This window comes from Geotrypetes seraphini, chromosome 4 (assembly GCF_902459505.1).
Source record: "Geotrypetes seraphini chromosome 4, aGeoSer1.1, whole genome shotgun sequence".
NCBI classification, from domain to species: Eukaryota; Metazoa; Chordata; class Amphibia; order Gymnophiona; family Dermophiidae; genus Geotrypetes; species Geotrypetes seraphini.
This window is the reverse complement of record NC_047087.1, coordinates 204,503,477-204,527,571: the sequence shown is the minus strand read 5'-3', so window position 1 is coordinate 204,527,571 and position 24,095 is coordinate 204,503,477. Positions and strand designations below refer to the sequence as shown.

The 24,095-nt window shown below is 46.6% G+C and overlaps 1 protein-coding gene across 8 annotated transcripts in view; it reads right to left on the bottom strand.

The window, feature by feature from the left end:
• Positions 1–24,095, bottom strand: part of CCSER2 (coiled-coil serine rich protein 2) — a 296,048-nt gene that overhangs the window by 195,736 nt on the left and 76,217 nt on the right. For all 8 annotated transcript variants that reach the window (XM_033940825.1, XM_033940821.1, XM_033940822.1 and 5 more), the window contains exon 3: positions 14,647–14,852. In XM_033940825.1, coding sequence (XP_033796716.1) covers positions 14,647–14,852 — 206 coding nt within the window. The remainder of the gene's footprint in view (positions 1–14,646; positions 14,853–24,095) is intronic.

Genomic DNA, 24,095 nt, shown 5'->3' with positions numbered 1-24,095 from the left:
TATCAAGGGACCTCTCTCTCTTTCTATCTAACTACCTCTTGGCTCTTTGCTTGGCACTCTGGTTCTGTCTTGGCTCCCCTTCTCTCGGTCTATCCTTCCCTTTATCTATGGAACACGAATCTTCCTAGAACTACAAGCTTCTATGTCCCTCTTTACCTCTGACCTCTGTAAGGCAGTGAGACTGCTTGCTCTCTGCTTAAGTGTAATGCTCTCTGCTTAATTGTAATGCTTATAAATATTACTTTTCTGTAAGACTATTTCTATAATATATTCTTTATATAATCACCCCTGGCTGTGCTTCTTATTTGATTCTATCCCTAATGAAACTTCTGTGAAGGAACTGAACCTGGGACCTGGCGTTTGTCAGTACGCCTTTCACTTAACCCCTACCACCTAATATTGTGGGGGCCACTTTCAAACTGACAGTTTCCCTTCAAAAGGCTGATGAAAAGATGCAATTGCACTGAGATGGACTCGTATGGATGTAGACTTGAGTCCAGAGTTGGATAGGTGCAAAAGATAATCTAAATCAGATAAGGAGGAATGTTGAGGCTCCTTATGATGAAAGAAACACCATGTAGAAAATCTAGTCCATTTTTGGTGATAGCATTGTCTAGTTGTAAGCTTTCTAGAAGCTTCTAAAACATCTCTGACAGATTGAGAAAACTGAAGAGGGGTTATGTTGAAAAGGTACCAGGCTGTCAGGTGTAGAGACTGCAGGTTGGGATGAAGCAGAGATCCTTGACTCTGTGAGAGCAGAGAAGGAAAAACTGGTAGAAGGTATGGTTCCCTCCTGCTGAGTTGAAGTAGAAGGGAGTACCATGGTTGTCTCGGCCACCGAGGAGCAATTAGAATCATGGTGGCATGATCGTTCTTCAATTTGACTAGAGTCTTGAGAATGAGAAGGAATGGAGGAAATACGTAGAGAAACAGATTCCAGAAGAAAAGCATCTGCCTCAAGGCGGTGAGGAGAGTATATCCTGGAGCAGAACTGAGGCAGTCTGAAGTTGTGGGGAGCTGCAAAGAGATCTATCTGAGGTGTTCCCCACTGCGAGAAAATGTGATGAAGAGATGAGGAATGGAGAGTTCATTCGTGAGGTTGGAGACGACTCAAGTTGTCCGCCAAGCAATTCTGAGCCCCTTGAGTATAGACAGCTTTGAGGAAGGTGTTGTGACGGATAGCCCAGTCCCAAACCTCCAGAGCTTCTTGACAGAGGGAGGCAGATCCCATCCCTCCCTGTTTGTTGATATAATACATGGCGACTTGGTTGTCAGTGCGGACGAGGACCACCGTGTCGTGAAGGAGATGTTGAAAAGCATGGAGAGCTTTGAGGATCGCTCTGAGTTCCAACTGATCGATACGACACTGATGATCCATACTGGTCCAGAGGCCTTGAGTACGGAGACCATCGAGATGAGCGCCCCAAGCGTAGGTCGACGAATCTGTCGTGAGGACCTTCTGATGAGGGGGCTGTTGAAAAAGCAAGCCTCTGGAAAGATTGGAAGAGAGCATCCACCAACGGAGAGACTTCTTGAAAGAAGGAGCAACTGTGATGTGTCGGGAAAGAGGATTGCAGGCCTGCGTCCATTGAGATGCCAGGGTCCACTGAGGAATTCTGAGGTGAAGTCTGGCAAAAGGAGTCACGTGTACTGTGGAGGCCATGTGACCCAAAAGTACCATCATGTGTCTCGCTGGGATTGAAGAGCGGGAAGACACTGTATGACAGAGATGAAGAAGAGCTTCCAGACATTGTTGTGGAAGGTACGCTCTGAGATGGATAGTATCGAGAAAAGCTCCGATGAAGTGTAGATTCTGTGAGGGCTGAAGATGAAATTTGGGAAAATTGATTTCGAATCCCAAACTTTGTAGGAACCAAGTAGTCCATTGGGTCGCTACAATAACCCCTTGAGATGTGGAATCTTTGATGAGCCAGTCATCGAGGTAGAGAAATACCTGAAGACCATGGTTCCGTAGAGCTGCCGCTACCACAACCAGGCACTTGGTGAACACTCTGGGAGAAGAGGCCAGGCCGAAGGGTAAAACTCTGTATTGAAAATACAGATTCCCCACCCGAAATCTGAGGTATTGACGGGAGGCCGGATGAATGGGGATATGAGTATAGGCCTCCTTGAGATCCAGAGAGCATAACCAGTCGTTCTGCTGGAGAAGGGGATATAGAGATGCCAGGGATAACATGCAAAACTTTTCTTTGACCAAAAATTTGTTGAGAGCCCTGAGATCCAAAATAGGTCGCAGATCGCCCGTCTTCTTCGGAACAAGGAAGTAACGGGAGTAAACCCCCTGTTCTGCTGTTCCAAGGGAACTGGCATGGAGACGAAGCAGAGCTTGAGCTTCCTGAAGAAGAAGGGCGGTCTGGGATGGGTGGATACTCTCTTGGAGGAAGCTCTGGTGCAACCTGAGTGAAATGAAGAGTATCCTTCCCTTATGATGGTAAGTACCCAGAGGTCGGATGTAATGACCGTCCATCTGTTGTAAAAATGATGGAGACGACCTCCTATAGGTGGAAAGGGAGTCAGAGACAGAACGATGGAGGTTATGCGCTGTTGTAAACAGACAAAAAGGCTGAGAAGCCTTAGGTGCAGCAGAAGGTTGAGGTTTCTGTTGTTACTGAGGCGGCTGTTTCTTCAAAGGAGGGCGAGTGTAAGACGCTGGCTTTGGAGGAAAATGCCTCTGATAGATAACAGGAGGGCGTGTAGGCCTAGAAGGAGCTGGCTTAGGTTTAGGTCTGACTATGGAGGCAAAGGATTTAGCATGGTCAGACAATTTCTTGGTGGCTGCCTCGATGGATTCATCAAAAAGGTCATTGCCCTCACAAAGAATATTCGCTAGGCGGTCCTTAAGATTAGAGTTCATGTCAATGGTGCAAAGCCAGGCTAGACGACGCATGACCACAGAGCAAGCCGCTGCTCAGGCAGAGAGCTCAAAGGCATCATAAAATGATTGCAGAAGATGAAGACGTAACTGAGAGAAAGAAGCAATGACTTCTTGAAACTCAAAATGCATGTTATCATCCAAGTAACTCAAAAATTTTGGCAAAAGAGACAAAAGAAATTCAAAATAAGTGATAAAATAAAAATTATAATTAAGGACCCTAGAAGACATCATAGCATTCTGGTAGATGCGACGTTCAAATTTATCCATGGTTTTTCCTTCCCTGCCAGGAGGAACTGTGGCATAAACCCTGGAAGGATGGGATCTCTTTAAACAGGATTCTACAAGCAGGGATTGATGAGACAACTGGGAGTTGTCAAAGCCTTTATGATGCACCATTTTATATCTGGCGTCCAACTTTCCTGGAACTGCTGGAATGGAAAAAGGAGTCTCCATGCATCTAGTAAAAGTTTGATCGAGAAGCTTATGTAGTGGAAGCTTAAGAGATTCAGCCGGAGGTTGAGGAAGATGCATGACCTCGAGGTATTCTTTAGAATATATAGAGCCAGTGTCCAATGGAACCCTCAAGTCCACAGCCATCTGTTTCAAAAAAGAGGAGAAAGATAACTGATCTGCAGTTGCACGGCATCGAGAAGGACTCGAGGACGTTGAGGCAGCTGGAGTCGAAGAAGAAGAAGCCTCGGCAGGAAACCATGTTGCAAAGGAACCTGGAGACTTGAATGAGGCACTGGAAATTGGAATATCCTCGAGGGCCGGCATCGGAGATCTGGAACGAGGAGTTAGTGGTCTTGTCGAGGCCTGAGGGCTCGTCGAGGGCTTGTCGAGGCTTCGAGGAATGATGTCTGGAAGAATGCCTTGAAGCAGGCCTCGAGTGGTGTCGAGAACTGTGTCTCAAACTGGATCTCGAGGACCGAGCAAAGGTCATCTCGGAAGCAGAAGATCGAAGATCTATAGGCGTGGAGGAGGAGCCTCGAAGCACTTTCGAAGACTGGACACCCTTTGTAGAGTGTGAGGTATCCTGTTGATGCACTCGCAAAGAATCTACTCCATGTGTTTCGTGCTTGGAAGCCAGACCAGACACTCGCAGAGACTCCGCTCCCTGCATCGAGTGTGGAGGATCAGACCGGGGCAAAGGCGGCTCGACCTTGCGGGAGACTGCTGCATGCCCAGGCTGGAGAAGAGTGAGCAGTGTGGGTCCCATGTTATTGAGGACCTTAATAATCTGCTCCTCCAAAGAGGTCTGGGACGAAGCCAGCAAGGAGGGTACCGCGTCTGAAACCGGCCCACCTGCCTTGGCTGAAGGGTCCCGCACAGTGGTGTGAGAGTGTTTTGACTTGGGAGGCTTCGACACTTTAATCACCACTGGCGGAACCTAGTGCTGAACTATCTGACCTGAGGAGACAGGAGAAGATATCGCAGCAGAGGACGTCGACGCAAGAGCCACTCCAAACGACGAAGGTCTGATGAGGTTCGAGGTGGAAGCAGAGGCTTCAACGGGGGTCGAGGCCAAAGACACCTTCGATGTTGAGGGATTAGTAGACTCCATCTCGAAGAGGCTATCCACAAGGATGCAATGACGCTTAAAAGCACGAGGCTTAAGTGTTTGGCAAGGCAGGTACGAGGTAGGATGATGCTTCGGCCCAAGGCACTTGAGGCAGCGTCCGTGAGGGTCCTTGAGAGATATCGTGCACTTGCACTTGCTACATCGTTTGAAACCGATAACAGGCTAGGACATAGACAAAAATACAGCCGACGCAAAGTCGAAGCCCGCGGCCTGTACCGGACGAACGGACGGAAGTAAATATTTATTTATTTTTTTAAAAGAAAGAAAAGTAACAATACAGCGATTTGTGAGAAAAATAAAACAAAAACCGCGGTGAGAGAAGGCACGAATGACGAAGTAACTGGAGAGAGCCAAAAAGACGGACTTCTCGGCTCCGCGGAAAACTAATAACTGAGGAGACGCGCCGCTCTGTGCACCAGTGCGGCGACTCGAAACTTCTAGTTTTTTCAAGCAAGTCTGCTTGTGAGGCGTCCGCATCGGGACTCCGTCGGATGACGTCACCCATATGTGAGAATACCTGCCTGCTTGTCCTGGGATAAAATGAGATATACAATTTCAACGTGAGGTGAAAAGGAACATAACTACTCAAACAATATTTTGCTCTCTTCTACAAAAGTGAAAAGATTTCAAAATTAAGTCAGGGATCAAAAAGCAGTGATAAATGCAAGTATAAATCTAAAGTATAAGGCTATTCCACTAATGAAATTTTATTTAGATTTTGTATTTGTTTATAATTTAGATTTTGTATTTGTTTATAATTTGACACACTGATATTAGTATGTCCAGCAAGATTTGTGATATACTGATGCAACATGACAAAGGAAGCTAGTAATACAGAGTCTTAAAGTTAGAATCAGGTGATTAAATTATGCAGAAAGAATCAAACTGGGGATAGGAAAACATTGGGTTAAGCTTGCCCAGCTGCTGCAGACAGCCTGTTCAGCACACAACTATAATGCTGTAGTATCTCAGAAATTGATCCATAAAGCATAAAACAGCTTTACAACAGATGTCAGTAATGTGAGCATTATCTAGCTTAACCCAAGGAACTTTGGAATCCCCTGGGTAGATAGGTCTGTATTAAGATACATGAAAAACAGAACAAATCTTTCTGACATGACACATTAGCTTTCATTTCACTTAAAACTCTGGGAGCCCATGCCTTATCAAGCCATAAGAAGTGCAAGATTACTACTTGTAGTACAAGTTTATTTAGGTCTTGATATACCGCTTTTATAAACAAAGCAGTTTCCAATTTATACAAAGTATTAAAAGTTTTAGAAAATATATAAAATAGAGGGAACAAATAAATTCACAGATACGGTACGGATATAACATGATACATATGGGCAGATAGGGAGGATACATTGCTTAAAATAAAAGAAAGGGGAGGCAAAATGAATAAAGGGATCTTTAATGTAAGGCCTGATGTCTGAGGTTTTAGGAAAGCTAAGTATAAATTTCAAAAGCATCTCTGAAAGAAATGTTTTGAGATTAGATTTAAAGTTGTTGAGATTCTTTACTTGTCTCAGGGTCAGAGGTAAGACATTCCACAATGTGGGTACGGTTATTGAAAAGATTGTTTTATGTGTTGTATCATCAAATATATAACAAACTGTAGGGACTGCTAAAAGATATTGTTGGGAGAGAGAAAATCAAGATGGAGTCTGAAGCGGATGCCTGAGAGGGGAGCTCCGTTACCTTGTCTGGTCGACACTACTTGATAATCTTCCCTGGTCGGGAGATATGGGGAAGAGAAAGGGAGCCCTCCATTCTAACCCTCCAGTGTTGGTCCAAACAACGATCGTGGAGGCTTTTTCCCGCCCGGACGACTCTGCAATACCCAATTTTGATGGGACTGCCGGAATGGAATATGGTGTATCAAGGTTCTTCTGCAACATGTGTTGAAGAATGCCATTCATAGGCAAATTCCTAGATTCTCTGGGAGGATGAGGCATCTCCAATTCCTCCAACATTTCTTTAGTATATTTTGCATCAGACTCCAAAGGAATATCCAGATCTTTAGACATTTGATAAATGAACTTTGTGAAAGACACCAGATGAGCTGAGGAATATCTTCATGAGAAGGAGTACGAGATCCCTGGAGTGCAGAGAAAGAGGGTGAAGCCTCACATGAGTACTGATATTGTAGGTCTGATTCAGGAGGAAGCGATGTAGAAGAATACCTGCTCCAGGAAGGAACAAGAGAAAGTGAACGCTTCCTCTTAGAAGATGGAACTGGAGATGATGGTTTTGACTCATGGGAACCAGATACCAGTTGATAATGCTGCTCCTTCGGAGAATGCTACAATAAAGGGGTGCGGGGCCTCGGAGAACCTTGAGGCAATGAAGAATGCCTCGGTGAACGGTGTTGTGACGAGGAAGACCTGTGTCTGGTAGATCCGGAATGGGAAGCACCCTGGTATTGCCTTGAAGGATGATGCTCAGAAGAGTCCCGAGCCCGTCGAGGTGACCTCGAGACTTGCCTCAATGAATGCATCGATGAACGGTGGAGAGGTGGAGTTTGAGACCTCGGTGACCTGGAGCGATGCAACGAGGAGTAGCTCGATAAGGATCGATGTCGAGACATTCTGGAAGATATAACTTATTGTCCCTTAGAGGATTGCCCATGCTGGTCTCGAGGCACTCTCAAAGACTTGACTCCTTGTAAAGTAGGCGAGTGCCCATGCTGGTCTCGAGGCATTATCAAGGACTCAACACCTTGTGAAATAGAAGAGTGCTCAGGCTTTGGACGGCAGTGGAGGTCGGAGTAAGTTTTGCAAGCATATTGCCAAACTCCTTGTGCAACGCCTCCAGCATGTCCTGGAAAACAGGCACAGATACCAATGGAGCTGGTATCTTTGGTACAGGCGTGTCCTCTGGTGAGGAAGACCTCGATGTAGAAGGGCCAGAGACTCAGCTTGGAGGACTTAGCCAACATATCTGAACGAGGAGACATTGATTTGGACAGACTGTGGATGTCTTCAATGCTTGGTCTTCGAGACTGCTTTAGTCGAGACCGATGCCAAGGTCTTTACCACTGAAAAAGATATGAACGGTGTCGAGGGAGGTTTACCTGAATCCATACCTCCAAAGATTTTCTCTTATTGAACTCGACGTTTCTTAAGTGACCTCTTCTGAAGTGTAGCACAGCGAATGCAGATACTGAATACACCAATGATGAGGATCAGTGACAGATCGCATGCTGACACTGGCTACACTTCTTGAAGCCAGTGATCGGACGGGACATCGAAATAAAGATGGCCGCAGCCAAATCGAATCCCGCGGGACACGGCTGTGGAACGGATCCCATCATCACAAGACTAATAATAATAATAATAATAATTTTTTTTTACCGACACGGTTAAAACAACGACTCTCTAAAGAAAAAAAAGAACGAAAGCCGCAGCAGAAAAGGCAAAAAACCCGATGGCTTCTCAGGGAAGGCACTCGTGCATGCACGGTGCGGCAGTCGCAAACTTTCTAAAAGTTCTTCAGGCAAGTCTGCTTGTGAAGCTGTCTGCATTGGGGCTCTGTGGTTGACATCACCCATATGTGAGAATATGCTGCCTGTTTGTCCTGGGATAACAGAATGAGATGCAGGCCACTAACCATGTAGAAATATTTCTCTTTGTTACAGAGAGACCCAATCTGTTATGATCAAAAGAGACGAACAGCTGAGGTGAAGATCTGTGGGTCTTAGTGCTTTGTAAATAAACCAAGACCCGCTTACAGTCCAAAGTATGAAGAGCTGTTGCTCCAGGATGAGAAAGAGGCTTTGAAAAGAAAACTAGCAATACAATGGATTTATTGAGGTGAAAGTCTGTGATTACCTTAGGAAGGAATTTCGGATGAGTTCTGAGAACTACCTTGTCGTAATGAAACACTGTAAAAGGTCAATCGCAAAGTGCTCAAAATTTACTCACTCGACGAGCAAAAGTGACACAAATCAAGAAGACTACTTTCTAAGTAAGAAACTTAATATGAGATACTGCTAAAGGTTTGAATGGCATCTTCATGAGACTGGTGAAAACCACATTAAGATCCCAGACAACTGGAGGAGGTTTCAGTAGAGATTTGGAATTGTGAAGTCCCTTCATAAACCGAGCAACAATAAAATGAGTGTGGTGAGAGGTTTATTATTAAAAGGAGTATGGAAAGCACTGAGGTCACTAATAAGTTGTTTTCAGTTCAGAATTAGATAAATGGAGAAGGTAATCCAAGATGGAAGAAAAAGACGGGGATAGATCTAGATGGTGGAGAGCATACCACGCAGTAAAGCGAGTCCATTTAAGTTGATAACAATGTTGAGTGGAAGGCTTCCTGAAAGCAGCTTTAATAGTTTGCACCGATTCAGAAAGGTTAAATCTTATGGAGTTAGGGGCAGAGATACCAAGCTGTCAGGTGCAAGTAATGTAGATTGGGATGTAAGAGATCCGTGATTGAGTGAGTAGAGAAGAAACGATTTGTAAGGGTATTGGATCTTTGGCACTCAGTTGAAGGGAAAAAAACCATGCTTGTCTGGGCCACCAAGGAGCTATCAGGATCATGGTGGCTGATTGTTGTTCAAGTTTGACTAATGTCTTTAAAATGAGAGGGATTGGTGGAAAGGCATACAGGAAAATTTGCGTCCAATCCAGAAGAAATGCATCCACTTCCAGACGAGGAGACTATGGTCAGAAGCAGAATTATGGCAACTTGTGGTTGTGGGGAGATACAAACAGGTCTATCTGAGGAGTCCCCCAAAAGGGAGAATAGGTATTGCAGAACTCTAGAGTTGAGAGTCCATTCGTGTGGTCGACGGTATCTAAGTTTGTCAGCTAGAGCATTCTGCTTTCCTTGCACGCTTATGGCTTTGAGAAACAAGTTTCCAGAAATTGTCCAATTCAAAATGTGCTTGCCTTCTTGACAGAGGAAAAGATCCTGTTTCTCTCTGTTTGCTGATGCAGTACATTGCTACCTGATTCTGTGCATATCAGGAGAACTTGATTGGAGAGATGATCCTGAAATGTTCTGAGTGCATTGCAGATCGCTCCAAGTTCTAGCAGGTTGATGTGAAGAGTCTTCTCCTGAGAATACTTCCCTCGAGTCTTGAGACTGTCCAGGTGAGAACCCCAAGCATATATGGATGCATCTGTCACGAGTACTTTCTGATGAGGAGGTATGTGAAAAAGCAGGCCTCTGGGAAGGTTGGTAGAGTCCATCCACCACTGGAGAGATTAAGAAGAGAGGTGACATTGATCTACTGGGATAAGGAAAGTTGAGGTTTCCAAGACTTCGGCGGTCTTTGTCTCTTCTACCAAATTTGTTCATTGTAAAGCCTTCACGACCAGGTTGCGCCATAGCATAGACCCTGGAACTGGATGACTTTTTAAGAGTGAACACAACCAATAATGACTGATGAGATAACTGCGGTTTGTCAAATCCAGGACAAGACTGAATCCTGTAAAGTGAGTCAATTTTTCTAAGAGCAGATGGAATTGAAAGAGGAACCTACCAGTTCTTAAAATGAGCTTCCTTAAGGAGTATATATAAGGATAGTTTCAAGAGCTGTTTTGGAGGTTCAAAGTCCAGAGCCTCCAGTAATTCCGCTCTAGGCTCTACATCAGATTCGAGCTTAACTGATAAAATGTAGGCCAAGCTGTCTGATGTACTTTGTAAATGAGACCCTCTGACGCAGATCTACGCCTTGGTGGAGGGGGAAGACAGGTCTGAAGGGATTCCATATGATTCTGGTGTAGATAATGTAGGCTCCAAGTCAATATCTGCATTATGAGGAGAAAGATTTGTATCCTCCCCTTCAACACCTTGATGCTGCTCAGGAATCAGTGAAGAGTACTATTTTCTGGAATAGGAAGTTCGATGACTTGAACTGCAAGAATGACTCCTTCGGTGACGTCGGTACCGGTCTGAAGATGAGGAGGTTAAGAAGGAGGAGCATCAGAATCAGGTGCCTATGTCCATCTATGCTTCGATGCAGAACTGGAGTCTGTACCTTTGGGCCACTGTGTACTATGCTCAGACTGGGCCGGTACCGAGAGAGCAAGGGTTAGCATCAGTGCCTCTTGCATCCGAAAAAAGTCCCTCATCTCATTCAGAAAAATCTCCCACAACGGTTCTGGGATAACCGGAACCGGTACCATTGGCTGAACAGCTGGTGGCATCGGTGCTGCAGGTTGATCAATGGTGGGTGACCTCGATGAGGATGCCCTCCCCATGGATGACACCACCTGCACTGAGGGGATACTCGATGCTGAAGATGCCTGTGATGCCGATGGGGGTAGTGGAAAACTTCTTAGCCAGTCTACCTGATGCAAGAACAGTATCCAACATTGATGGAGAGGAGGATGCTGGTGCCTTTTTCGGGACTGATGGCATCGATGAATCCCCAGAAGCCATCACCAGTCCAAATAGCTTTTCTTGTTGAAGCCATCGAGCCTTGAGAGAATGTTTCTGAAGGGTAGAACAAATACAAGTGTCCACCTGGTGGTCAGGACCCAGACATTGAACACACCAGTTATGGAGATCAGTGACCGAAATAAGCCGTTGACACAAGGAATACTTTTTAGATCCACTCATTGGCTTTGACATGGATGGAAAAACTTGTGCAGTGAAGTCAAAGGATTCAATTTTTGATAGAACACGAAGGCCCAAAGGCCATTAGGGAAAAAAGAAAAATAGAATTTTAAAAAATCCTATATAATAATGCCCTTAGTGCGCATGCTCATTTCAATCTTCGTGGCTCTGTGCGTCCATAGTTCCATGGCCGGCAGAGAAATTGTAAAGCGTGCGACGCATGTGCGTTCGCCACGTGTGCGCATGACGATTTGCTTCGAGTGGCGGTTTAACCTAATCCAGCAGCGGTTACTGTGTGCCAGTTGCCATTCCCAACACAACGCGGGATTAAAAAAAAAGGTAGGATGGGGCACGATAAATGACAGGGAGAGAGATTGAAAGAAAAAAAACAAACAGTGGACAAGGAGAGACACACAGAAAAAAAGACAGACAGCGGCCAAGGAGAGACACAGAAAGAAAGGAAGACAGACACACAGAAAGCGGCCAAGGAGAAGAGAGAGAAATAGAAGGAAAGAAAGACAGACACACACATCTATTCTAGCACCCGTTAATGTAACGGGTTTAAAGATTAGTATCTAATATAATAAAACGCTAGGCCGCGCATGCGCAGTTCCATCGCGTGCGTCCGTTTTCCGTGAGATGTACAGCATCTCAGATAGGAGTGTTCATACGCCCGAAACACTCTCTCTCCTCCCCTGAGACGGATGTCGGACACGGCGGCTGTCGGCCCATGCTGTTTTTTGATCTGCCCTGCTCCTTGCCTGAAGTCCTCTCTCCTCCCCCGAGGCTGATGTCGGACACGGCGGCTGTCTCCCCCGAGGCGGATGATCTTATGGGAATCAATGTTCATCGCTCTGCCCTGCTCCTTGCCTTACTATATTTTTAAGTTGAAAGACCAGGCAGCGGCTCCTCTCAGGATCCTCACCTGCGTCGGAAGTCCAATGCAGTCGGGGATCTTGAGAGGAGCCATCGCCGCCGTGTCTTTCAACTTAAAAATATACTAAGTCAAGGAGCAGGGCAGAACGATCTTCAAAATGGCGGCAAATCGATCTCCGTTCCTCCAGGGGGGGGGTCTGGGAGGAGAGGGATCGCGACCCCACCGAGGAGCCCAGCAACTTTCCGCTGTCCGAGACCCGACTCATTTGCCGCCGCCCCCCCCCCCTTTCCTTACCGCGGGCCCGACTGGCGATTCAAGCAGCGTGTCCAGCAGTCTTCACACACTGCTTCGGGCCCTTCTACTGCCCTGATTTACTTTGGCACGTCCGTAGCAAATTAGGGCAGTAGAAGGGCCCGAAGCAGCGTGTGAAGAGTGCTGCACACGCTGCTTGAATCGCCATGTGTAGTCGGGCCCGCAGGAAGTGAAGGGAAGGGGGGGGGCGGCAAAGGACTCGGGCCCGCGTTTGTAGTCGCGACTGTGGGAAGGGAAAGAGGGTAGAGGAAACGCTAATGCAGGCACAGGGAACTGATGTGGGGGGAGGGAATGCAGCTTTGCACAGAAAGACAGAGGGAGGAAAGAAGACAGAAAGACAAGAAGAAAGACACAGGGGCAGGTGCACAGGGAACTGGTGTGGGGGGAGGGAATGCTGCTTTGGACAGACAGACAGAGGGAGGAAGGGACACAGAAAGACAATAAGAAAGACACAGGGGCAGGTGCACAGGGAACTGGTGTGGGGGAGGGAATGAAGCTTTGCACAGACAGACAGAGGGAGGAAGGAAGACAGAAAGACAAGAAGAAAGACACGGGCAGGTGCACAGGGAACTGGTGTGGGGGGAGGGAATGCTGCTTTGGACAGACAGACAGAGGGAGGAAGGGACACAGAAAGACAAGAAGAAAGACATAGGGGCAGGTGCACAGGGAACTGGTGTGGGGGGAGGGAATGCAGCTTTGCACAGACAGACAGAGGGAGGAAGGAAGACAGAAAGACAAGAAAACACACACAGGGGCAGGTGAACAGGGAACTGGTGTGGGGGGAGGAAATGCTGCTTTGGACAGACAGACGGAGGAAGGGACACAGAAAGACAAGAAGAAAGACACAGGGGCAGGTGCGGGACAGTGGGAGTCATGTCAGGAGGGGTGCGGGATGCCGCAGAGGGAACATTTCCAATGGGTGCAACTGGGCGGCTGTCGGAAGCCTCTGATCACGGGCAGAGCAAGGTAAGTGTATCATAGGGATAAGAAGGAGGAGGGGGGGAGAAAAAGGAAGGGACGCCTACTGCTGGACAGGGGGAGAAGGAAAGAGGTGCTGATGGACAGGGGGGAGGTAAAACAAAGGGAGAATGGCTGCTGCTGCATAAGGAGACCTGTAAAGGGGTGGTGGTGGACACAGGGGAGGTAAAAGGAAGGGAGAATGGACAGGGGGAGCAGGCAAGGGGTGGTGATGGACAGCCAAGGAAAAAGAAAGACAGAAAGAAAGAAAGCGGCTAAGGAGAGAGAGAGAAAGAAATAAAGAGAGACACACACATATATTCTAGCACCCGTTAATGTAACGGGCTATAAGACTAGTATATAATAAAACGAGAGAAAAGGAAGTAAAATTGAGACTGAAGGCCAAAAAAAAAAAAAAGACTGATGAAAAATGTTCCAGAGGAAGGCAACGCAGTTAGACAAAGTCTAACCCAACTTCTTCACTCCGTGGAGAACGAAAAACTGAGGAACCACGAGCTGACATCAGGCGGGAAGGCAGTCGCGCATGCGCAGTGTGGGAACTCTAGAAGCTTCAAAAGCTTAAAGTCACAGTACATTTTTGCACTGTCCGTACCGGTCTCTGTTGATGATATCACCCACATGCGAGAATATGCTGCCTGCTTGTCTAAGGCAGTGGTTCCCAACCCTGTCCTGGAGGAACACCAGGCCAATTGGGTTTTCAGGCTAGCCCTAATGAATATGCATGAAGCAAATTTGCATGCCTATCACTTCCATCATATGCAAATCTCTCTCATGCATATTCATTAGGGCTAGCCTGAAAACCCGATTGGCCTGGTGTTCCTCCAGGACAGGGTTGGGAATCACTGGTCTAAGGATAACTGACAAATTCTAAGTATCAGATCCAACTGTATCCAATGGAAAGCTATAACACTAGGCCCATCACATTAACCAATGGAGATCCTCAAAGATTATTTCATGTTTTGGTTGGAGCCATTTTAGAAACTATACTTTATATGTTTTAATTGTTTTTTAATGGTTGAAATTACTATTAACTGCTTTAACATCTTAGTTGTGCTAAATATTATATAGAAAGTGAATAAATCAAATCCATTTTACTTGGAATATTCAAAAAATTTTTCTTCAAAAAAAAAAAAAAAAAAAGTGTGTGATTTTTCAGATCCCAATAAGAAGTGTAAACAAGTGAGAACAAACCATACACAGACATTCAATTCTAAGATTACAGAAAATGACATCTCATTTATCAAGGTCAATTTTAATAGGGTATGTCCCAGAGCCATAGTCTTCCTTCTCCCATCACCCACAAACTGCAGCCTGATCAGTCCACAGCAGGCAAGTTATCATGCTTCTGGACAGTATTTAACCAGCATACTAACTCTTTTCGGTCTTGATTGAAAAGTGCTTAAAAGATCCAGAACAAATACATACCAAGCTATTCATCTCTGAAGACTCATAGCTTCCACATGGATGGATATCTCCTATGGGTTCCATGCCTTCTTCATCCCACATGTATGTTCCATCAGAGCTGTCAGATGGGGAAAGTTCCAATGATGAACCCTCTCTGTAATTCATGTCTGGAGTGTTCTGGTGATTCTCATAAGAGTCTTCTGTGCTTTCATTTTTACTCTGTATTGCTTAAACCAAAACAAACATCAAAAGATAAGCAACAAAACAAAAAGTGAAACAAGGCAAAAATAACAAAAATATGTTCCCACTTTGATGCAGCATCAATTTCCTCCATGAAAATAATGGAGTATTTTCCAGGGCTGTGGAGTTGGTATGTAAAACCTTCGACTCAATGACTCCTTTATTTATGGTATTGCCTCGGACTCCAACTAATTTATTTCTATATCTATATAGGTGTTGGACTACATGCAAGATGTGGCTTCTTGGTATTTTGGTTTAATTTATGTTTATCATTTTTGGTCAACTATTATGGGTTTGGTATTTGTGTTCTGTGTGTGAGACTGAAGTATTCTGTTAGCATGATTTTTCTATGCAATATTTTGTAGTAATTTGGCTTGTCCAATTGCCTCAATAGTGGAGGAGCTATTTCTGATGGGGAGGGGAGACAGGGGTTTTGTTGATTTTTGTTCTGTATTTATGATTTATAAAATGACAGTTGTATAGAATATTGGTTTTCTTATACTTTAATAAAATGATTTTAATAGAAAATCATAACCATTTGAGGCTTGAACAGATGGAATCAGATAGTTCACAGGGATGGAGCGAAACTTTGTCCCCATGTCATTCTCTAGGTGCCACTTTCACTAATATAAATATCATTAAATATATTACATTTTATAATCAAAGAACTTGATATTAAAATATATTCTAAAAGTAAACATATCCTGAAAAAAGGGTTAATCAAGTTATATGTGAAATAAAAAATTTAAGCATTATAGTATTTGCATGACATAAAATTTAACTCTATTAGGTGTTTGAACTGGAGTTGGCATGTTTTCTCTGATTCAGACTCCAGTAACCCAAAAATTGTTTCTAACTCAACAGCCTTAGTATTTTCACTGACAAATATGGATCAATTTTTGCAGCAGATCAGCAACAAGTGTCCACTTACTGCTGTCTTGTCTCAATCAGGAAATTAGTTCAGGTTAGAGTTTTGAACATTAAACTATTTCTTCTTTTTTTTATTTAATCAATCATAATTTCAACAACATAAGCTCATTGAACAAACAAAAGTTTTCCCAATTTAGTTATAAAGAAGAAAAAAAAATAACTCATTTACCAATTTAAATACATACAAACTTTTGAATAGTCCTCATTAAGGGAAGAAACAATCCACATACCATTGGGAATGGAAAAATCAAAAAATTTACAACAGAAATCAAATTAGTAGCTCATCTATTTTCTATAATTCAAACCAGAAGATTGAGATCAATTAGGACTCTGCATTGTCACTCCTTTCCCTTCCAAAAAAACTGCAATTGGGAAGGTTCATAAAAAACCTAAGTATTTTGATCCAAGTAAATTATACATTTACAAGGATAATGCAATTGAAATTTTGCCCCCAATGTCTTAACATTTTCTTTCAGTTCTAGGACTCTTTTCCTTCTTTTTTTGTCTTGGTAGTCGGACGAAGGGATTGCAGCTCCTGCCCGATATTGTTTTTTTTAGTAAGCTCTTTGAGCTTAGAAATTATGCCTAAAAGAAGAGGTAGAGTGGCGGTAGCCCGACCACCAGAGCCTACCTTAATGTGACAGGGAGCAATCACCGGCTTCTTCGCATCTTCATCTCGGGGTGTACCTATTGTCTCCAATTCGAGGGAAGCATCAGAGCTAGGGAGCTGAATCTTGCTCAGCCCCGCAGGACCAGCGCCTCCTTCATAGCTGGGTGTAAATGGAATGCTGGCTGCAACGCATACAGCGGAAGTCATGCTGTCTGCAGAGCCATTGGGCTTGCTGGCTCCCCAGGACTCCACAGCCAGATCAACTATACCAAAGGAAGCTATAGCAATTTCAGAAGTGCGAAGGGAATTGCCGTCTCTTCAACCCTTCGAGAGGCCTGCTAAAATCACTTTGGAATCTATTTGGACAGCATTGGACTCCCTCCATAAGGTATCTGGGAATCTTATCGCTTGTATAAAACCAAAGTGTGAAAATGCAGAAGTTTGAAGAGGATTTGAAAGTTCAAGGGGAGAAAATTAAAAACTTTAGAACATTCAGTGCAAGCAGTCCAGTCTACTTGTACATCAATTATTCAGGATAAATTGGTGCTTTTGAGGAAAATGGAAAATATGGAGAATTATACTAAACAGTTGAACTTAAGAATTTTGAATTTCCCCAAAACACTTACAATGTCCCCAAAAGAATTGTTTTATTAATTTTTGAAAGAAATCTTTAAGTACCCTGAAGTTGGACTTCCACCTCTACATAAAATATATTTTATACCTATTTCTGTAAAAAAAAAAAAACTCTTCCTCTTCAGATGTCGACCAACCTAATGTTGATTTGCCAAGTCCTATAGAAATAACTAGAATATTGGAGACCTCAGAAGAAGAAGTGGTAGTTCATACAACGCTTCTAGTGACATTTGTATTTCTAAAAGATAAGGAAGCACTTCTTCGCCTATTTTTTAGGCTTAAAGAAGTCTCCTACATGGATGGCAAGATTTTGACATTAAACTATTTCTATAGTATTCTACTGTTCAGAAAAAAAAAATTCACAACAACCATATGTTTCAAGACAAAAATCTATTCTGTAGAAGAAGCTGAAATAAAATAAAGCCCACCTAGACAAGAAATAATAGATATAGATTGTATGTTAGTGAAGCATTCTTCTGAGATATGTATTTGGTTCCCAATTCAAGCTTTCCAATACTTGGACTAAATGCAACTCTAAAACAAAAACAAAAACAAACCAAAAAAATACCCCTCAGCCACAGATCACAAGCAAATACTAGCCTTTTCAAAGAAGAGAACAAAACAGCACCATAAGATGCAGTACCGAAGAAAACCTTATATAGAGGTATACTAGGGCCCAAAGCTCACCAACTCTAGAAACAGGTTTAGCAGTGGCCTCCCTTACAGTTCAGGTTGCAGGCCTTTCATGTTTTAGAGCAGGGCTGCCCAAGTCCGGTCCTCGAGATCTACTGGCAAGCCAGGTTTTCTGGATAACCACAATGAATATGCATGAGAGAGATTTGCCTGCACTGCCTTCTTGGTATGCAATTCTCTCTCGTGCATATGGATATCCAGAAAACCTGGCCTGCCAGTAGATCTCGAGGTCCGGACTTGGGCAGCCCTGTTTTAGAGTGAGCAGAGGCGCTGGATCGCTTACTGCTCTCCCACTGTGTCTAGGTTTCTGGGAGGAGCACTTTGTTTGCGACTTCCCTTTGTGGAATCATAACATCATTCTCATTCTGCAGGGCCTTGGAGAGGCTCATTCAATCCACTGAAGGATGTTTTTCTTCTGGATCCGACAATCAAGACTGCCTTTTTGGTCACCATTATCTCTGCCTGGTGTTTTTTGGGGCTTCAGGTTCTTTTGTACAGGGCATCCTTTATCCGTTTTCCGGACGCAGAAATTTTCTCCCTACTGTATCTTCTTCCTTTCATCTGAAAGTGGTTTCTGCTTTCCATATCAAACAGGAAGTTCCTTTGTCTGCCTTTCCTTCCACAGGCTCTGAGCGAAAGGATCGGATTCTGTGCAAGTTAGCTGTCAGGTGAGTCTTGCTCCATTGTTTAGTTCAAGCCTAATATTTTCCGGCTGTCTGATTGCCTATTTATCCTGACTGCTTTGCCTCGCTATGGTCGGCCAGCAGCCAAGGCTTTGATCGCTCAATGGATTCAAATGGCCATTTCCGCAATTTCCATCGCATGTCCATCGCCTGCAGCAAGCAGCCACCAATTTTGCTTAATGCCCACTTGACGAAGTGTGGCTGTGTCATGGGCGGAGTCTCGCATGATTCATCCTGATAACTTTTGAAGGGTGGCTATTGATCCTCTCGTCATACTGTTATCTGGTTTTACCGGTGGATGTGGTGGCTTGTTCCGATGCCGCTTCTTGGGACCTCGGTGTTGAGGGCAGGCTCTTCTGTCCCTCCCTACCATTGCTTTGGTATGTCACCTAGTACAGTGGTGCCTCGCATAACGGACGCCTCGCACAGCGAACGCTGCGCACAACGAACTTTATGTCTTGATTCGTACAACGAACTTCGTTTCACACAACGAAGTCGCCCGAGCTGCATCCTTCCGCGCAGGCACTGCGCTTAACTGCCCTCTCTCCGCCTGGCTCCCTCTTGCCCCCCCCCCCGACTCCCCGACACGATCGGGGCAAGAGGGAGCCCAAGCCCTCTTGCCCCCCCCCGACTCCCCGACACGATCGGGGCAAGAGGGAGCCCAAGCCCTCTTGCCCCCCCGACTCCCCGACACGATCGGGGCAAGAGGGAGCTCAAGCCCTCTTGCCCCCCCGACTCCCCGACACGATCGGGGCAAGAGGGAGCCCAAGCCCTCTTGCCCCCCCGACTCCCCGACACGATCGGGGCAAGAGGGAGCTCAAGCCCTCTTGCCCCCCCGACTCCCCGACACGATCGGGGCAAGAGGGAGCCCAAGCCCTCTTGCCCCCCCGACTCCCCGACACGATCGGGGCAAGAGGGAGCTCAAGCCCTCTTGCCCCCCCGACTCCCCGACACGATCGGGGCAAGAGGGAGCCCAAGCCCTCTTGCCCCCCCGACTCCCCGACACGATCGGGGCAAGAGGGAGCTCAAGCCCTCTTGCCCCCCCGACTCCCCGACACGATCGGGGCAAGAGGGAGCTCAAGCCCTCTTGCCCCCCCGACTCCCCGACACGATCGGGGCAAGAGGGAGCCCAAGCCCTCTTGCCCCCCCGACTCCCCGACACGATCGGGGCAAGAGGGAGCTCAAGCCCTCTTGCCCCCCCGACTCCCCGACACGATCGGGGCAAGAGGGAGCCCAAGCCCTCTTGCCCCCCCCGACTCCCCGACACGATCGGGGCAAGAGGGAGCTCAAGCCCTCTTGCCCCCCCGACTCCCCGACACGATCGGGGCAAGAGGGAGCCCAAGCCCTCTTGCCCCCCCCGACTCCCCGACACGATCGGGCCAGGAGGGAGCCCAAGTCCTCCTGGCCACGGCGACCCCCTAACCCCACCCTGCACTACATTACGGGCAGGAGGGATCCCAGGCCCTCCTGCCCTCGACGCAAACCCCCCCTCCCCCCAATGACCGCCCCCCCCAAGAACCTCCGACCGCCCCCCAGCCGACCCGCGACCCCCCTGGCCGACCCCCACGACACCCCCAACCCCCTTCCCCGTACCTTTCTGTAGTTGGCCGGACAGACGGGAGCCAAACCCGCCTGTCCGGCAGGCAGCCAACGACGGAATGAGGCCGGATTGGCCCATCCGTCCCAAAGCTCCGCCTACTGGTGGGGCCTAAGGCGCCTGGGCCAATCAGAATAGGCCCGGGAGCCTTAGGTCCCTCCTGGGGGCGGGGCCTGAGGCACATGGGCCCAACCCGACCATGTGCCTCAGGCCCTGCCCCCAGGAGGGACCTAAGGCTCCCGGGCCTATTCTGATTGGCCCAGGCGCCTTAGGCCCCACCAGTAGGCGGAGCTTTGGGACGGATGGGCCAATCCGGCCTCATTCCGTCGTTGGCTGCCTGCCGGACAGGCGGGTTTGGCTCCCGTCTGTCCGGCCAACTACAGAAAGGTACGGGGAAGAGGGTTGGGGGTGTCGTGGGGGTCGGCCAGGGGGGTCGCGGGTCGGCTGTGGGGGCGGTCGGAGGTTCTTGGGGGGGGTGGTCGTTGGGGGGAGGGGGGGTTTGCGTCGAGGGCAGGAGGGCCTGGGATCCCTCCTGCCCGTAATGTAGTGCAGGGTGGGGTTAGGGGGTCGCCGTGGCCAGGAGGACTTGGGCTCCCTCCTGGCCCGATATTGTCGGGGAGTTGGGGAATCGGCGGGGCAAGAGGGCTTGGGCTCCCTCTTGCCCCGATCGTGTCGGGGAGTCGGGGGGGCAAGAGGGCTTGGGCTCCCTCTTGCCCCGATCGTGTCGGGGAGTCGGGGGGGCAAGAGGGCTTGGGCTCCCTCTTGCCCCGATCGTGTCGGGGAGTCGGGGGGCAAGAGGGCTTGGGCTCCCTCTTGCCCCGATCGTGTCGGGGAGTCGGGGGGCAAGAGGGCTTGGGCTCCCTCTTGCCCCGATCGTGTCGGGGAGTCGGGGGGCAAGAGGGCTTGGGCTCCCTCTTGCCCCGATCGTGTCGGGGAGTCGGGGGGGGCAAGAGGGCTTGGGCTCCCTCTTGCCCCGATCGTGTCGGGGAGTCGGGGGGCAAGAGGGCTTGGGCTCCCTCTTGCCCCGATCGTGTCGGGGAGTCGGGGGGGCAAGAGGGCTTGAGCTCCCTCTTGCCCCGATCGTGTCGGGGGTGCCAGGGACCACACGGAGTCACCCACCGTACCACCCGATTTGGGTAAGCGCAGGTATCGGTGGGTGGCTTATTTGCGGGGGGGTGCCTTATTTTACATTTTTTTCTAAAAAGGGGGGGGGCTGTCTTATTTGATGGCCCTGCCTTATCATCGGGGAAACACGGTAGAAAAAAAAAAAAAAATGAACAGTTAAGTCCCAGTTTTTGCCGCTGAGACTCTGCCCTCTCTCACTGTAAAATTAGACTCTACTTAGTCTGTCTTTAAATTTAAAAAATGTGTGTTGTTTTAAAAAACAATTATGTTTTTAGATGTATCTAAATAAAAATAATAACCAAAAATTTATCTTTTTTTATGTCATCTTAGCATATTTTATGCTGCAGAACGAATTATTTTTTTTTACATGTATTCTTATGGGAAAACGCGTTTCACATAACGAACGTTTCGCATAACAAACTTGCTCCTGGAACCAATTAAGTTCGTTGTGTGAGGCACCACTGTATTTGGAATCTGGAAGGGATGTAACAGAATGGAAGATTAGGTTTATGCCTTCGATAATCTTCTTTCTGTTAGCCCCTGTAGGATTCCATATGACCCGCCCTCTCTGTGTGCCTTGATTCTCCTTACAGGCTTGAATGCTTTCCAGACAGTTGACAGATCCTTTGGGGAGTTTTCTGTGAATATGCATTACTGAAGGCCTTTCTTGGGGTGCTCGTTGCACACAGGTTAATTCTACATTGTTCCTCAATGTTTCTGAGTTGCCTTTATGCCTGTTTATCGCTTGTTAATATTTTGCAGAGCAACCAGTTCAAGAATTACTTATGTTGCTTGGCTTTGGGACTTAACTAGATATGTTTGCTAGTTCTCAGGCTGAGGGGGTTGAGCATCAGAAAAGTTTGTGGATTTCTGCAACTCTCGGATTGCGGGTTGGGATTGAACACCTAGCGTATGCAAATCCTACAGGGACCAACAGAAAGATTATCAAAGATATAAACATATTCTTCCAATATGCATACACTTCCTAAAGCCTCTCTGATGTGGCTTTGGCTTACTAGCAAATGTGAAATAATTAAGTAGAATTAGATTACTGGTACATGAAGGGAAGACTTGGTCTTTCTGCAAATGCCCTACCCTCAGAACAAGCCGCCACATCCACTCGGTAAAACCAGATAACAGTATGAAGAGAGGATCAATAGCCACCCTTCAAAGTTATCAGGATGAATCGTACAAGACTTCGCCCATGACACAGCCACACTTCATCAAGTGAGCATTAAGCAAAATTCGTGACTACTTGCTGTGGGCAATAGAAGTTGCGGAAATGGCCATTTGAATCCATTGAGCAATTGAAGCCTTGGCTGCTGGCTGACCATAGCGAGGCAAAGCAGTCAGGATAAATAGGCAATCAGACAGCCGGAAAATATTAGGCTTGAACTAAGCAGTAGAGCAAGACTCATCCGACAGCTAACTTGCACAAGATCCGATCCTTTCACTCAGAGCCTGTGGAAGGAAAGGCAGACAAACGAACTTCCTGTTTGACATGGAAAGCAGAAACCACTTTCAGAAGAAAGGAAGTATGGAGAAAACTCCCGCGTCCGGAAAACAGATAAAGGATGCCCTGTACAAAAGAGCCTGAAGCCCCAAAAAATGCCATGCAGAGATAACGGTGACCAAAAAGGCAGTCTTGATTGTCAGACCCAGAAGAGAAGCATCCTCCAGTGGATTGAATGAGCCTCTCCAAGGCCCTGCAGAATGATGTTATGATTCCACAAAGAGAAGTCACAAATGAAGTGCTCCTCCCAGAAACCTGGACACAGCGGGAGAGCAGTAAGCAAACTGGTACGTCTGCTCGCTCTAAAACATGAAAGGCCTGCAACCTGAACTGTAAGGGAGGCCATTGCTAAACCTGTTTCTAGACACCTTAAGAAAAATGAGGACCACCGAAAAGGGAGCACTCTCAGGCTCCACATTATTCTTAGCAACCACTGTTGAAAAGCCTTCCAAGCTTTGGCATAAGACGCCATAGTAGAGGGTTTCATGAGTACAAAAAAAAAAAAAAAATAATCAAAATAACTACTTCCGAAAAACAGCACTTCCTCCAAGCTGAGCAGTCAAAAGCCATTCCGTAAGACCAAAGAACTGTGGGATCTCCATGAGAACTGTCCGCTGACTGAGAAGATATCAATGAAAAGGGGGCTGGAGTCTCTCACCCCACGGAAGATAGATGAGATCCGCATAACCACGGGTGCGGAGGGCAGTCTGCAGCTACTAGAATCACTAGGCCGGGATGCATTGCTATCCAGTGGAGGACCCTACCAACAAGAGGTCACGGAGAGAACAACATACAAGAGCTTGTGAGCCAGCCAAGCATCCAGTCCTAGCTTCCTCGCTGTTCATCGATTGAAAAAGCGCCTTCGAGTTCTCTGCCAAAGCCAACAAGGCCCTCTGGGATTGACCTTAGCTCTGTACAATTAGACGGATCACCTCCTGCGAGAGGGACCACATTCCTGGGTCCATCTGTCAGCCGAGAAGTCTGCCTGAACACTGTCAACTGCGAAAACAAAAACACTGTGGAGAAAATGATGTCCAAGATGCAGGCTTTATTGAAAATACAAACAATTAATCTACATGGTGAGATATCTAGGACCCAAATGATTGGTCCATGGGTCCATGTTTCAACAACCCTGTGTTCCTCAGGGGTCCCTGATGGTCCTAATGCAAAAAAAAAAAACCAAAAAACCCCGTGGATCAAGGGTTAAGAACTAAGATGGTCAAATACGGAAGTAAACTGGTCTTGGTGGAGAACTCTGCGTGACTGAGTAAACCTCAATTGCTGTAGAAAAAAAATCTTATACCGACAACCCTTTACAGTGGGAATAGCAAAGAATTTAATTTCTCGAACAAGGTGTCTACTATTTGCAAAGAGGAAATGCTCAGAGATATACGTACGTTGGAATTAAACCATGTAGTATTTTGTAACAACATTAAAAAAAAAAAT